Source organism: Salvelinus alpinus, chromosome 10, assembly GCF_045679555.1.
Source record: "Salvelinus alpinus chromosome 10, SLU_Salpinus.1, whole genome shotgun sequence".
NCBI classification, from domain to species: Eukaryota; Metazoa; Chordata; class Actinopteri; order Salmoniformes; family Salmonidae; genus Salvelinus; species Salvelinus alpinus.
The window spans coordinates 50,312,045-50,328,277 of NC_092095.1; the positions used below are offsets into that span (position 1 = coordinate 50,312,045).

The 16,233-nt window shown below is 39.2% G+C and overlaps 1 protein-coding gene across 7 annotated transcripts; it reads left to right on the top strand.

Moving 5' to 3' along the window:
* Window positions 1-1,236: 1,236 nt before the first annotated feature.
* Window positions 1,237-15,685, top strand: LOC139532205 (CD99 antigen-like protein 2). Of its 7 annotated transcripts, XM_071329524.1 has the most exons (13): window positions 1,237-1,327; window positions 1,461-1,526; window positions 5,304-5,333; window positions 5,786-5,848; window positions 6,669-6,713; window positions 6,935-6,988; window positions 7,633-7,671; window positions 8,256-8,306; window positions 8,455-8,553; window positions 9,531-9,563; window positions 13,658-13,780; window positions 13,990-14,043; window positions 14,412-15,685. In XM_071329524.1, exons 2-13 carry the CDS (start codon window positions 1,466-1,468, stop codon window positions 14,438-14,440), a joined length of 681 nt encoding a protein of 226 aa, XP_071185625.1. In that variant the 5' UTR covers window positions 1,237-1,327; window positions 1,461-1,465; the 3' UTR covers window positions 14,441-15,685. The 7 variants fall into 7 exon arrangements, with proteins under 7 accessions (XP_071185625.1, XP_071185630.1, XP_071185626.1 ...); XM_071329523.1 differs by having other exon boundaries at window positions 1,270-1,526; XM_071329525.1 differs by lacking the exon at window positions 7,633-7,671 and having other exon boundaries at window positions 1,266-1,526.
* The last annotated feature ends 548 nt before the right edge of the window (window positions 15,686-16,233 follow it).

Genomic DNA, 16,233 nt, shown 5'->3' on the forward strand with positions numbered 1-16,233 from the left:
CCGCTCTCTCCTTAATGGTCTGAAAGTCTGTTTCAAACAGCCTGATGTTACCTTGCACCATGACAGTCCCAGTCTTGTAGAGGTTGATTGTTATCATGGTGCTGTCAGGGTCGTCTGTCTCTTTGATTTTCAGCTTCCACCCATTACAGATTCCCTCTTTCTTTATGCATGGGTAGTGAGAGCAGACTGCTGAGCGCCATGCATTTGGCTGGTCAGTGAGGAAGATGAGATTACTCACGTCACCGTTTTTGTAGAGGTCTGCAAAAAGGGTTTCTGGCCTCTCCTCTAGTAGTTTCTGTTTGAAAGCTTTCCTCATTGTGTCATTTTTGACCTTTTTTGGGTAGAGAATGGATTCTGCGCTGAGGGGGAGTGGGGACATGGTGTCTGTGCGCTCTGCTACTACCGCTACTGCTGCGCTGTTCTGCTGCCCCGTTGCCATGGCAACCGATTTGTTCGTCTGCTGTTCGCGCTACTTTCAAAAATCAGCAAATATAGTGAAAAATCCTCACACAAAAGACTGAAGATATGTTTACAGTTAGTCCGTGCTCCTTTTTGGTTTACTCACTCAGTTTGGTCGTTTGATGTAGTTGTATTAACTGACCTTGTTAGGTTTGTTCTATCTCGTTTCTTATGGCTAGCTTGTTAGTCTGCTGGCTGGGTCTTTGTTGTGTAGCTAGCTAGCTAGACTCAAGACTTCTTAACTTGAGGCGCAAAGTTACTTTTTTTTTCTATTCTGAATGTATAGAGTTGTTGTTCATCACTTCTTGTCTGGAATTCTTCTTCGATTAGAGTGTTTATCTCATTCTAAAAACCTAAAAAATCAAATATATCAGGAGCTCATGTTGCTCCCTTCTCTCTCTCTCTCTCGCTCTCTCTCTCGCTCTCAATCGTCCCGTTCATATAGCCAATGTGTTATGGGAGTACCACACATTTGGATCTGCTGAGGAGTATTTGGGAAATAATTGAACGTAGGTGTCTGCAGGGTTCTATTATTTTACATCATAAACAATGAAATTGATGCAAAATAGCTTTTGTGTAGCCTATACGCATATGCTGATAAAATAATAATTTCCCTTGAATAGAGACAGTTCATATAGCGTTTGAGTAAGGATAATTACATTCATTTTCAATCAATTGATGGTGATAGGCAACAAGAGTAATGTCAATTTAGGCTTATGCCCCTCACTTCTCTCAGCTTGTGACCTGATGCGCGGCAAGGGTAACGCCTTTATTTAATGAAGTTACCGCAGCACACCCACAGTGACTGCTCTTTCATTCTGTTGGAAAGTTGACTGCCACTCTGTAACTGGAGAACACTCGAGCGCTGGTAGGCACGTTGACACACCCTAAAGTTACCGATTTATTTTGACAAAGAACTCCGAGCAAGGAATTAGTTAAAATAGCCATATCGATCCAGCATCGGATAATTCAGGAAAACTTTTGTTTTCTTTCCTATTCAGCAGACATGAAATCTTGCTTATGGATTGCCTTGCTTGTAACTCTTGCTATAGGGACGAAAACACAAGGTAAGTTTTTTTTCCCCCACCCAGGATACATAACCAAGCCATTATTAGGCCTATTATGAATAGCTATTATGATAATGATAATAATATGATGATAATGATGATTGCTATTATTGTTGTTTTTGTTGTTATGTTGATGTTAACGTAGGCCTATTTAAAGGTATACGTCTTGCTTAGGCCCATCCTTTGGATAAGGTACACACAAGATTGGCCTACAAGTAGTAGAAATACGTTTATAGATTTAGGCAAGAAAATAGACTGGGAAATTCCATGTCTGCGCCCCCCTATGTGTTATGTCTATTTGTGTTAGGGCACGCGCCTGTTGCATGCATTTGTTTCGCACCCCACTCACCCATGCAGTTTTTAGTTGAACAGCTAAGAATGACAATAAGGATCGGCCCCCTTTTTTCAATTTTCGACTAAAATGACATACCCAAATCTAACTGCCTGTAGCTCAGGCCCTGAAGCAAGGATATGCATTGTCTTGGTTCCATTTGAAAGGAAACACTTTGAAGTTTGTGGAAATGCGAAAGGAATGTAGGAGAATATAACACATTAGATTTGTTTAAAGATAATGCAAAGAAAAAAACAACCGTTTTTTGTTTCATCATCTTTGAAATGCAAGAGAAATGCAAGAGAAAGGCCATAATATATTATTACAGCCCAGGTGCAATTACGATTTTGGCAACTAGGTGGTGTGCAAAGTTTTAGACTGATCCAATGAACCATTGCATTTCTGTTAAAAATCTTGTATCAAGACTGCCAAAATGTGCCTAATTTGTTTATTAAGAACTTTTCATGTTCAAAACTGTGCACTCTCCTCAAACAATATCATGGTATTATTCACTGTAATAGCTACTGTAAATTGGACAGTGCAGTTAAATCAACAATAATTTAAGCTTTCTGCCAATATCAGATATGTCTATGTCCTGGGAAATTGTCTTGTTACTTACAACCTCATGCTAATCGCATTAGCCTACGTTAGCTCAACCGTCCCACAGGGGACCTACTGATCCTGAAGATCCTTTTTAACAGCAAGGCAGTATAACCTTTTCAAATGTGTAGGCTACTACAACACTTGTGTACTTCTTGTACAGTTTTATAATCCTTGCTCTCAGAAGAGTTCTGACTCATCTTAGTGTGGTAGTATATGACTCAAGGGTGTGTCTAGTCTGCCCTTTATGATCAGGGTAGTGTCTTTGGCTCATAGGGAAGCACATGTGCGTGCAATACTAACTTGCACAACTGGGCACAACTTTGAAAAACAAGTCTGAAAGGCACAGAGAGAGTGTTTTGTTTTCTAGCAGGATTTAATTACTGAAAGGTAAGGGAGGTTTGCAGAACACAGTTCCCTGTACTGCATACTAACAACTCTCTCGCTGAAGTTTTTCTTATTTCGAGACACTTTCAAGCTAAGCTACCTTGTTTTTTTTGTAGGCTCTCTGTACTTGTGTGTCAGTTGAAAAATATACAGATAGAAAGTAGCTCCAACAAACTTAGTTGGCAATACATTTGCTAGTTGCTAGTTTTTAATCAGATACTATCAGATACTGTTGCTCTCACCCCAATGTTTCAGATCCTCTTTCCCACAATGCAATGTTTGTAAAAAAATATATAGGTTTACGATCTTAATTTGATCACCCTGTTGCAGGGAAAATTTACAAGATATTGGACTTTGAAAGACTTTTCAGCCTTATAGCTCCTCTGTGAGTTATACTCAGCACCCAATGAACGTAACATTCAACATATATTTCCTATCCTGTGAATGGCTGTGTCTCTTGGCTTCCTGTGTGAGGCTGCTCCAGAATTGGCTAGAGTTGACAACAGGCATGCAGGCCCAAACCCCTACCCAGATGGGCACGCTGTCTTCATGATGACACATGTGATGCCTAGATTTAACAGCCAGACTGAACTGAAGAAAGACTGTTTTATACTACCCCATCATTGCCTCAAGTGTCCAGTACACAGTGAAATAATTAGTACAAGTGGGTTATATTTAGTTAGTTGATACAGTTAATAGCTTGTTGATCTTTCTTCTGAAAGTACACTGTAAAACCATGAAACATGTGACACGTTTATAACTCAAATATCAGTGTTTAAATCTTAAACATTAGGCATTTAAATTAGCCAATAAAGGTTTTCATCTTAATCAAAGGCATTTAGATCGCAAGATTAAACCTGATACTCAACTTTTTCCAGTCAGTTTCCAACCAAGAGAACGCATATATCTCTTAAGTATTACGTTTTATAACACTACTGTTTACTTTCCCATCATCCTGTTTAGTGTGCATTTAGTCATTAGAAATTGATGTGACTTCCCATGCCTTATTCAGATCAGTGTTAGGAATGTCTGTCACTTAACTGGACAGGACATTTGATTCAAGAAATCTTTTTAATCGCATGGTGTTGTTGTTACTTGGCTGTGTTGAGTTCATTTCTGGTAACTCTCTCAGAGTGAAAAAGACATGGGAGGGGCCCTCATTATCATATTTCCCAGCATGCTTTGTTGCAGGTTGATTTGTAGAATAGTTTGTTTTAAAATCTATGTTTCCTCATACACATTGATTGATTAATTGATGTTATACTATACAAAGATAAATAACTTCATAAAACAAAAAACGAATCCAATCTGTGAGGGGTTGGATTTATTTCACGCGTTACTGAGATGGTTGTTTTAGTTTAGATCATTTAGGTCAGTGGTTCTCATCCTTTTGCAGTTACTGTACCACCAACAGAATTTGCTCTGCCAGAGTACCCCTGATTTACCCCCTCATGAGTATTTTATTAGTAGGTCAGTCTATGTCATGGAAAGAGCAGGTGTTCCTAATGTTCATAAGGTCAATGTATAATATGTGGTCATAAAGGGTTACAGATTAATTTAGGTAATTACTTGGACTGAATTTATTGCAACAAGCATCTCTCTGTCACTAACAAACACAGTCATGGGTTGCATTGCTCACATTCACTCAAGAGGCATGCTGGGAAATATGAAAATACTGCTTTACTCCCTACAGTGTTCAAGCAACACCCCCAGTGTTTAGTTTTTAAAACCTAAACGCCTTGTGCTGAATAAACGTGTTCATGTGGTTAACAAGTGTTACAATCTAAACACTGTGATGTGTTTTCATTTAAATTCTAAATGCCTTGATGCGTGTTAAAAAGTGTCTCAGAAAAGTGTTAGTTTAGATATGTGTTCAGATCCTAAACACTTGGTTTTACAGTGTAAGAAGCAACTATCTGACTTTTCTGCTCAGTTTCACTTGAGACCTTATTCTTATACAGTCGAAGGTTCGGACACAGTAAGTTCAAACTGGGAGGCCTCTATTTTAAGTGGGTTGGCTAATTAGGTAATTAGTTAATTAGTTAGTGTGCTAGTTCAGTCTTAGCCTGGTTCATTCCTAAAGGTTTAACTACAGCCAAGGCAGAGTAGAGAAAGTAGAGTGTTCAAGGAGACAGCTCTCCGGTTTCAGCTGCCTATGAGTCATTCAAACCGTCAAACCACAACTGACTGTAGTAGCATCAGACTGCATGCCAGGCAAGGCCAGTTCCCCCATAACAAAACTTCACCAGGCAACCAATACAGGATGTCACAATATCAGACACGCACATAGCAACTGGTAGTTCCATGGAACGTTTTTAGCACACAGTTAAAAAAGCTAGTTGAGTTAGTTGAGTAGAAAGTGGTGCTAACTAAGATGCGTAGACAGCCAGTGTTGTGGGTGTTTCGGCGTTGTCTTGGACATTGTGGCTGACCAATAGTATTTCATCTTTGTCCCACAGAATTTGATCTTTCTGATGCCTTAGATTTGGGTAAGTTTCTTGATCTTTTTATTTTATTTTTTATGTCTGTTGATAGGTAAGCCAACTGTAGATGTAGTTCATACTGACGAAACAGGTGTAATGGCTGTTCCTCACTGTGTTCAGGTGGTACGTCTTCCTCCTCTGCCTATCTGTAGCACTGCTCACAGCGCTGTCTGGCTCTGATCCAGTTGAATGCATTTTGCATAATGCAAATTGGTTAGTTAGTTATTACTGAACAGGATTTCAGGTCCAAATATAATGTAGGCCTTCTGAAAATCTTTTATATATGATTAGAAATAACAATTTGAATTCTTAATACTCATAACACATGATGATCCTGTTATTATAGTACAGATTTTTGTTTCGTTAACATTTCCAGCCGTATAGATTTATACAGATTTATAGATGAAATGTGATTAATGATTTAATGAAAGGCAAAAAAAAACTCTCTCTTTGTTTAGATAACCCGAAGGCAACTGCTATTCCAAAACAGCCAAAGAAACCTGCAAAGGATCCCAGTCCAGGTAGGGAAACCTATCACATAATATAACACTGACTGTGGGATGAAACAAACTCTGGAAATCAACAAGAAGTCACAAGCAAGGGAAGATAGGCATCTCATTAGTCACGACTCGTATGACTCAACATGAGTAACCACTTTAAAGAAACAGAATATGAGCACAGCATGTGACTGTAGGGTGGCCCAGCCTCCCGAAGGGACTCTTATCAACTCTATGCAAGGATTTCCTTTGTGTTGTCACACTTCTTCAAATACCCCTCTACATGACCAGATTCTTCTGTGTTGACAGTGTTATAATCATGCTAAAAGCATAAATAAATGTCATTATATTTCTTCATCTCCAGGAGGAGGATTTGATCTATTCGATGCTCTAGGTGTTGGTTTTCCTCTTGGAACTTTTCTATATATCAGACTTACATTTGGTTACCCTTCCCATTCAACAGACTTACTCTCACCAGCTCGTTGGTGCTGGGATAATAAGATTGGATCATTCCTTGTCTCTGATTTCTTTTTCAATGATTTGCTTTTAAGGGTTCATCCAGTTTGCGATTTGGGTGATAGATTTATAACTGCATCAAAGTGTATAGTTATACTGTTGTGGTATTCAGTTATATTCAACCAGTAATAACTGGCTAAATTAAACACCCATCCCTTTCAGCAAATCCCAGCCTGGATCACCTTATTTTATTATGCTATAATTCTAATAAGTTTTCCTTTCCTGGCTTTAAAATGGTAAAACTCAAAGGTGAAAATCCTGGGAATTATGGTTTAAAGTTGAGGCTTTTTTTAATCCATTTTCCTTGATTCACCTTTCCTCTTCTTAGAGCCTGGTAAACCAGCTGGGATCCCTCCTAAAGAAGGTGGAACTAGTAAGGCATCTATGGCCAACACATGTCAAATTAATGGATAGCTCACATGTATTTCAACTAAGATTTTCTTTCTGTTCTCAGATTATTTAGATTTTATGGATACGTCAATGTGTTTATTTAATGTGTTCTTAACTAAATATGTTGTCCAATCATTTGTCCAATCATTTTCCAAATGTGGAATACAATGCTCTTATAGTTGATATACTTGATGCCCTTTCCAGATCCCAAACCTGCCCCTCCTCCCGCACCTGTAGATCCCAAAAAACCATTTGATGGTAAGTAAATTAACTCAACCAGCTGAAGTAACACCCATCACTTGTAATTACAGTATCCATCCTATTTGATCTGGATTCTAGCTCTCAGATTATTGAACACAGAAAGACATTCTGATCAGTGCATAAAATGAACATCCACCACCCGCCAAATGTGGGTAGATTTAGGTATTGGCGGGTAAGAATGTCTATTTCACCAGCCACGGTGTTCAATTTGCAGGTCTCTACAGTGCGAGCATTACATTTGTGAATAAAGTAGTCAAAAGTGCGAATGGCAATTTATTGCAGAAAAATGCTGCAGTAGCTGTTTTCAAAAGTATTTCTGCTGTTTTGTTTCACAGCTGCTAATCGCACAATGAAATATGAATCCTATATCCCAATATACCACATTACTTCTTACTAATACATTTCTTGTTTTAGAAACATTACAAAGCATGGTCATCCGTAAAAAAAAAAAGTGTAATGTTTTGGCTGGTAAAAAATCTGAGTGGCGAGTACCTGCCACAGTGGCTGCAGACCAAACAGTTAATTTTAGGCCCGGCTTCTGATTCCTAAAGCAAACCTAGTATTGACCTCAAGATGGGAGATGTCATCCATTGTAAATGATACAATCATAGAATGTTTTCTGTTATATTTTCTCTTCATAGATGGGATGGGTTTTGACCTGTCTGATGCCTTGGGTCCAGGTAAAGTCAAAGTTATTGTTAGTTTCTCAGTCTAGGGAAGAAGTCTTTCTATTTGGTGCAGGTCTATATTGGGGATTCTCCCTTTGTCCCTCCCTCCCTGTTTCCTTAACCCAATCGACAAACAAACAATTCATCAATCATTGAATCAAGCAATCAACCGGGTTTGTGATGAATCACACCCACTGCTATCTATGATTAAGCTTTTCCTCAACAGCCATTACATACCCAGCAATCACCTTTTGTCTTGAGACGTCTTGAGATGTCTTGAGACATGGTGATGGCTGGGTATGTAAAGGAGATTCCCTCTGCTTTGCGTCCAGTGACTCTCACACTCTCACCTCTCTTGATAAGAAGCTGGGCCTCTTGAGCTTTCAAAACCTGCTTAACCACACTGTCACTTTCACTTAAGATCTTAAGTGATTGTAGGTGCTGATGTTTTCACATCTAATGTCGGAGGAAATGGTATGAGGGACTAGTGGCATGCTTCCCAGTGTGAAAACCTATTATAATGTTATTATAACGTGTTATAATGTAATATAACTTCCCACTCCTCTTCCTTGTTCTGTAATGTCTATCATCCATAGATCCCGTACCGGATAAACCAGCTGTTGTTCCACCTAAAGATGGAGGCACCGGTACTAAGCATTGGATATATTCATTTATTTCCTCAGTTTGATGATCATATACTATGTGTGTGCTACTGTCTATTGTTATTATGGACTCCCAGGAAAACAATGCTAATTGTTACTGACTCACTGTTGCTATACTGTTTTCATCTGGAAGGTGGCGGGTCCTTCGGCGACAGCGACCTGTTTGATGTGAGCGATAACGGTGGCTACAAGCCTGATCCCGGCAAGGGAGGTGGTGGAGGAGGAGGAGGAGGTAGGACATTTAAGTTTAGAAGCAGTGTCACAGGCAAGACAAAGGGTGTTGCTCAAACAAATTAGTTCACGGGTTTGACTTCCAACAGTAGGCCTGCAATCGTACTATTGAGGGAGAGTAGTTTCTACTCAGTCTAGCATACGTCAAAATACGCACAATAGAGTATATCGGGGAGGCTGGGGACCCGACAGAAATGGTCCATTGTTGCCATATTAAAATGAATTGCAGTGCTAAATTCACTGTGGACTAAAACAGAACTGTTCTGTCTTAAAACTGTATACGCATTTCCTTTCTCTTTTTCCTCTAAGTCACTTAGAATGGAAGTAATTACTTGTTCTTTACAAAAGAGAGAAAAAAAGCAGAAATAGGGAATAGGAAAACCCCTCATGGTTACCAATGTAATTAGTGCCATATGCCTGTTCGTCTGATGCTATCCTGCATGATACTTTGGAGAGTCCAGAGGAGCTGGAAACAAACTGAAATTAACTGTCATTGAACTCGGTGTAAGGGGAAGATCTCAGCCCTCACAGTAATGACTAGAGAGCCCCTTTGGAAGAGAGCTTTAGAAAGCTAAAGACGACATGTTGAAAGGAATCTGGAAATATTTGACCAACTATATGAAGTCTTTATATAATACTTCTCTGAAGTCTTCATGAACATTTGCACATACGTGTAAATAGCACACACAGGCCTATCTAGCTACTTCTATGTACAGTATGTCTAGAAGTATATACTACAGATTCTAAGAGGGAGTAGAAGTGCATCTACTCCCTCTTAGAATCTATAGCATGTGCCGCTGACCCAGCCCCCTCAGATCCCAATGGTACGCCATTTATAGCACTTTCGGTTCGCCTGAAGTTTGTCTGAAGTTCTTGTGTGCTGCTAGTAAAACTGATTCAAAACAGTAATACTGAAAAATGTAAGTACACAAACATGGATCTATTGCTTACTTTCTCGCTTTCTTTTTCCCTCTTCAGGAGGAGGTGGTGCTCCTGCAGATCAACCTCAAGGTAAAACAATCAATCCATTTATTTCCACAATAAATAATGTTAATTATCAAGCGTCTCAGAGGAGGAATTACATGGGGTGCCATTTGTCAAGTTGAACGGCTATTTCTCTGGCTATTTCGCTCCAGATTTAGGTGGAATCTTTAGAGTCCGTATTCGCCCACTGTACCCACACCCAGTCCTTTCATTTAACTCTTACCACTCATCTTTACCATGATGTCAAAGGCCTGCAGTATTAAGAATCTCAGTGACAATGAATTCTTTCCACACCTCTTGAGGGACTAATATGATATGGCTTTTATAGTCATATCCGTTTCCTGTCTCAGAGGAAGTTGGCTGATTGTTTCCCTGGTTTTAGTGTGTGCTCCTCACGGTCGGATTATGTTGTTCTATACTCCCTGTTTCAATCCAAACACAGCACAGATACTGAAAATGAATAATAAAACAAATTAAAGGGCTGCGCTGAGCGGATGAGGTCTATCAAACTAAATGTGTTGAAACATGCTTTGAGGATTCCCTGATCAAATAGTGCAAGTGGAGGCTTGAGGATGGCAATTGTTTCCTAAGTAGCAAGAAATATAGTTTAACTTCTGGGTAAATAATTACAGTAAGCTTTATGGGAACATTGGGAACTATTGGTTTGGGATACAAAGGGGAATTAACTCTGATTGGCTTGATTGGGTGCACACTATTGGCCATAGCCTAAAACCCAGGTACGATTCTGTGTCGTTGCAGATCTAGACCTACTGTGGGGCCAATTCCTGAAGATGCTAGATGCTAACATGCCAGAGGGCGTCCATGTTTGGATATCCAACATAAAGCAAGCAGTGTTGCCTCTGTTAGAGAAGGCCATGGAGCTTTTGGATGTGGGCCAATGAATGAGCCTCCAGTCACTTTCAGGAATCAGGAAGTCATCTATCCACCTATGTTCTGATTGGTGCTCAGATATGAGGGAGTGTTCTGATTAGTTGTTTACATGGTGTTAAAGGTTTGAGGTGCTTTAAAACACCTCTCAGGGCTGATCAATGGTTTGTACACTTAGAAAAAATGGTTCCAAAAGGTTTATTTGGCTGTCCCTATAGGATAACCCCTTTGGGTTCCATGTAGAACTCTCTTTGTTTCCACCTGGAACCAAACGGGATTCTAATATAGGACAGCCGAATAACTCTTTTAGGTTCTAGAGAGATCCTTTTTTTTCTGAGTGTAGGCTCCAGTTTTCACTGGGTTAAAGCTAGGGTTAGTACAAAGTTCAGAGGTTTTATCCCTTAAGGAGTGGGTGTGCTCTCCATCTCCTCTTTGACACCCCACCCTTCTCTTTACTTTCTGAAGTCACAGTTTCTGAATCATCCCTGTGTGTTGAGCTTATGGGATTCTGTTTTGTAAAATGTTACAGCTATAAGCCTAAAGATAGCGGTTACTGATATTATTATCAATATTTGGCCACTTGCCAGTGGAAACCACATTTTCCACGGTTAGTGTGGTTTTTCAGGCATTCTTATGCATTGCATGTAGTTGTTTCATATGTGCGTTCCTTCTTGTGTGATAGTCTTTCCAGATGACATGTCAATTAATGCAAAAAATAATGAAGATATAAAAATGCTAGAGAAGCCCTCAATGTTTACAATTTTGGACAATTATGGGTCATAGTCCAGATGTCTTGGAAGGTCTTTGTTGAAATGTTTTTCCTGTGTCGCATCCTGTCATAACATGCCCATCATTACTGTACCCTAAGCCCGTTACTTACTAAGGCTTTTGCAGCCTAGCCCTAACAGCCCCTCACAGAGGCCTAGTCAGCACACATTCCTAGCATAGCCAAACTTCACAGCACTCGGTTGAAAGATCCAACACTTTTTTTGTGCTAATGTGTTCTAGAACATCCTGACATGCAGTTCTCTCATATTCCAACATTTCTAATAAATTTGCTAAGCCAGAAGAGGTTATACAATCTTGTGCGTTTACAAATGATTTATGTATCATGGTGAATGTTCCTGTAAGGTTGAAGGATGTCTTTTTCATTGGGGGTATGTTTCTTTGGCCACTTGCATTCAAACACAAAATATTGTCTCCATTACAACGTGTCTTACCATGTTAGAAGTGCTACCTCTCTTTCTTGTGTGTGTTACAGCGGAGAGGTTAGCTATCAACACATTGCTATTGTCGTCTCTTTGTCTGTTGTTGTATTCCTTCAGATGTTAATAAAGCCTGCTGAACAGTGTTCTGATTGATGGTGTTCTGGTATAACACATAGCGTGGTTTCTGTTGATGGAATCCATGCACCCGGCTCTTGAAGAATATAGCTTCCATGTGTGACTGTGAGCGAAGGTTATTGGACTGAACTGTACGATTGTAGCCACAGGCGGTAGGTTGCATTCTCCAGCAGTAAGTCACCGTTTGTTGGGGTGTCATCCAGTTTTTACCCTGGGCACCGCCCTGTTTCAATGCTTGATACACTATTACTCACAGCGGTTCTCAATGGGAAAAACCAGTTTTGACTTGTATGTAAGGTTTATTCATCAAAAGTTCAAGTGTTTGTTCACTTTAATCCCATTGTGTATTTCTTTCTTTGTTACTTTCTGTGTCCTTGGAGTTGGGTTCGTGTTATGTCCTTCACTGTATCACTGGGTTGTGGCTTTCTCTGAGGTTTCATGGTTTCATGTTTTTTTTTGTTGTCGAGATAGTTTTAAAGATGTTTTTAAAGAGAAACTCTGGAATATTTGTGTTTCAGCCCCCGTAGTGTTCTGTTGTTGCACTATTTTCTACCCAGAAATAATTTGCCAGCACATTACAACCAGATGCCTTCATAAAAAGGCTCTCGACCACCACCTTGTGGAATTGTGGTATAGTTCCTAATGTTTTCCATTGGTGTGCAACTAGACTAGAGCCTTATGTTTTTGAGAAAAAAAGGCAAGTTATGCAACATGAATAATAGCCTCACTCACTCACACTTTCTTTAATAGACTTTAACCCTCCTGTTTCATGTTAATTAATGCTGTGTTCCCGGTCCAAAATTACTGCCCCATTACAGCTGATTATAAATCCATAATAATACATATATTATCACCTAATGTTGTGTTAGATCTTTTTATCAACTTAAGTTATTGTGAACATTACAAGTTTTGAACTTCTATTTGCTATTAATGGCCTGTAGGCCTCATTGACCTGAGCTCATACAACTCATTTTTGAGTAAAAAAAGCATAATGTATGGATTATTTACAGATGAATTATGGATTAATACTCAGATGAAACATATTGTGCTATTTATCACAGACTAATTTGTGTCAAAGTTTAACAAGGACTCTCTCCTCCTCACCAGTGTCATGATAAAAGACATGATCAAGAGCCTCAGTATATCGTTTGGTCATTGTGCTGCCATGGAATGAATTGTGAGAAAGGCCTCAAAAAAGCTTTATATACCAGAGCTGTGAGAAAAGTTCTTTATATTATTGAAACAATGTTGCGATTGTTTGTGAGAATGCCAACAGGTGTGGTTCCTGTTGGGGAAAGATTCTATTGGGTAAAGGTTCCTGTGGGGGTTGCCATGGAAGCCAAGAATGGGAGTGAGGTGTGTGTGTGTGTGTGTGTGTGTGTGTGTGTGTGTGTGTGTGTGTGTGTGTGTGTGTGTGTGTGTGTGTGTGTGTGTGTGTGTGTGTGTGTGTGTGTGTGTGTGTGTGTGTGTGTGTGTGTGTGTGTGTGTGTGTGCGCTCAAACACACATGCATGTGGGGGTCTGGGAGAGGAAGTGTGTCCATCTGATGAATGGGCATGTGCCTGAACGCAATTTTATACACTAATTGTAGTCTCACCCATTCATTTCTAATGACCGGTCATTTTTGACCGGGAACACCACAGCTGTACAAAAGTTAAATAAAACATCAAAAATCATCTAAATATATTTTGTGTATTCAAATGCCCTGTGTGGACAAAGTCATGGAACCTTATTACAATCAGATTAAATGAACTACAATTTTCAGAGATAACACTTGTAAATCGGTCAAATTCGACCGGGAAAAAAAGCAGGAGGGTTAATAACAATCAATCAGAGAGAAAACAACCGTATCAACTAAACAACAACGACAATGGATCTTTTTGTTGTGTAGATGTAGAAGCTGGATCTGGTCAGATCGCTGGCGTAGTGAGTGCAATAGGAGTGGCCCTCCTTGGCGCTGCCTCCAGCTACTTTGCCTACCAGAAGAAGAAACTGTGTTTCAAGATTCAGGGAGGTGAGTGAATGGGATTGGGATACGTACAGTACAGTATGTGTAGTAGTGGATAAAAGGTTGCCCTGGCTGTAGATCCCTGTATGGCATCTAATACAAGTCTACAACCATGTCTCAAGGCAAGATACAAGGGTCTAGAGGTCCCACTATAAAGTTGTCTGTGGCACATAACATGTTCTTCGATGTAAATGCTTATGTATTTCTCCATTCAGGTGCAGACCCAGAAATGGGAAAGAACGCACATGGAGGTCGGTCTGGTCCTCAATGTAAGCACTAGTTATTACACGATCTCACTAGTCTCTCTCTCTCTCCCTCTCCTACAATATACTACCCACTACTCCAATATACTACCTACACTATCTACTACCTTCCTAAATACTCCCTACTCCCTAATACTAGATCTCCATCTAGTATTCCTGTTCTGTTTTCCTGCCTTTTCTCTGGGTGGGTCTTGCTTCTCCTCTGTTTCTTTACTTCTCTCTGCCCTCCTTTTCTTTCCTACAGATTAGGGCAAAGGAACCCTCCGGAAAAGGTCTGCTGAGAAGGGTTTTAAGTTCTTTTAAATTCCAATGTATTGTTTTTTTGTTTTGTGAACATAACATAACCATTATTTCTGTGCTTCCTCTGATTCCAGTGATGAGCAACTTGCTCAAGTCATATTAACTTCGATCAGGTCATCATAGAGGAACCTCACCTATAGCGAAGGAACACCTTCTTCCATCAGCAGGTATCAACTGTCTGCTGGAGACGTCAGTGGGCAACAAAATACAATAAAATCTATATATATTTTTTCATTTGTCTTTCGTTTGGAATTTAACTTTTGGAGAATGTTAGTTATATGTTTTCTTTTTTTGTGTGCGCCTTATCTAGCTGTGTAAAGACACTTAGATAGATTTACAACTTGAATACTTATCCAATACTATCCACAACTACATTTGACATTTGCCTGTGTTTACATTGCACATAGCTTTCATGTTTGTTTTACTTGAACTGTCTCCACATATATCACATTCTGATTGGCAGTAGGATCTCTCTTTTCATCAAATAACAGCGCTTGTTTTAAAATATACCCCAGGCGAGTATGTAGTTACACATCAAAACAAACCATGCACACAAAGGATACTTTTACAACATGGCAGACTCATGTAATTATTAATTGGATTCAATTTTAATAGAAGGATTTAGAAATGTTTGTATAGATGAAGGTATAATGAAAAAAGTGCCTTAGAGAAAGGGATTCTTTTGGTGGATATAAATAGAATGTGTAGGGTACTATTTGGGATGAGGATTGGTTTCAAGCTCAACTTAAAAGCCGCATCACGTTTTGTCTTCTAGTAAGTCAATTGTTTGGGGTGCAAGCCACTCGTTAGTGTTTACGTGAGGAAAGATACCATAAATGCACATGGTAAATGGTATTAAAAAAAAATGCATTGTGCATGTTTATTTACAAAACAACATTTATACTGAGAAGTGGTTATTTTTAAGTTATACTTGTTTAAGATTTGTATGTATGATTGCTTGATTTCTGATGCAATACAGATAAGAATAGAAATTGATACCTGGGGTTGATACCAAACTGGTAAACCAGCATATTCTACCATGTCACTTGTGCTGTAAATGCTAATGAAGAATGCATATAAAAGCGCTGCTGTTTTTTGCTGTGTGATATATGCCATTTTTGTTCTCCTTTAACTTTCAGCACATGTAATTAAAACCTATCATGTAACTGTAACTGAAGAAGTGTTACTGCTTATTCTTTACCAATACAGGAAATAATTTGTTGACTTAGTTGATTGCAGGTAGTTCTTTTGTGTGTTTTGAGGGAAGTTTGATTCCTTCTCTGAAAGACAATGGAGGGCTGTCGATAATGTACCTTATTGTTGTCAATAAAGTTCACTTTTTACAATTGATTGGTATTTTTATTTAATGTTGTTTTCCATCAAGTTTCAACATCAGTGTTGTTGTCCATAGTACCATTAATGTGTATATCATGAAGATTGACCAACGGTTCTACAGTGAATTGAATGCACCTGCACATAGTACTATGCACTTAGTTCCAGGGATTGGCCTACTCAGTACAGTTGTTGAAGGTCCTGCTTAAACCCTGCAGGTTTTCATTTTAGTCAAATGACCAGTGACACATGACCGAGAACTCAAATAGACTCACTCTGATTTGCGCTTGCTATAAAAACATCAGATGTATTTGTGTAGCTACCAGGTGTAATGGAATTCGTCCTCCTCATCTGACGAGGAGTAAGAAAGGTCGGACCAATATGCAGCGTGATGATTATCCATTTTAATGAACACGAATAATCGAACAAAACAACAAAACACGAGAACGAAACGAAACAGTCCTGAAACGGTGAACATACACAAACACAGGAACAGGAACAATCACCCACAAAACACAATACAAAACAGGCTACCTAAATATGGCTCCCAATCAGAGACAATGA

Excerpts from the sequence above, each read along its gene's own strand:
- LOC139532205 (XM_071329524.1), top strand. The coding sequence starts at position 1,466 with ATGAAATCTTGCTTATGGATTGCCTTGCTTGTAACTCTTGCTATAGGG. Across the intron at positions 8,307-8,454 it reads ACCTAAAGATGGAGGCACCG|GTGGCGGGTCCTTCGGCGAC; the intron begins GTACTAAGCATT and ends TTCATCTGGAAG. Across the intron at positions 9,564-13,657 it reads TCCTGCAGATCAACCTCAAG|ATGTAGAAGCTGGATCTGGT; the intron begins GTAAAACAATCA and ends TTTGTTGTGTAG.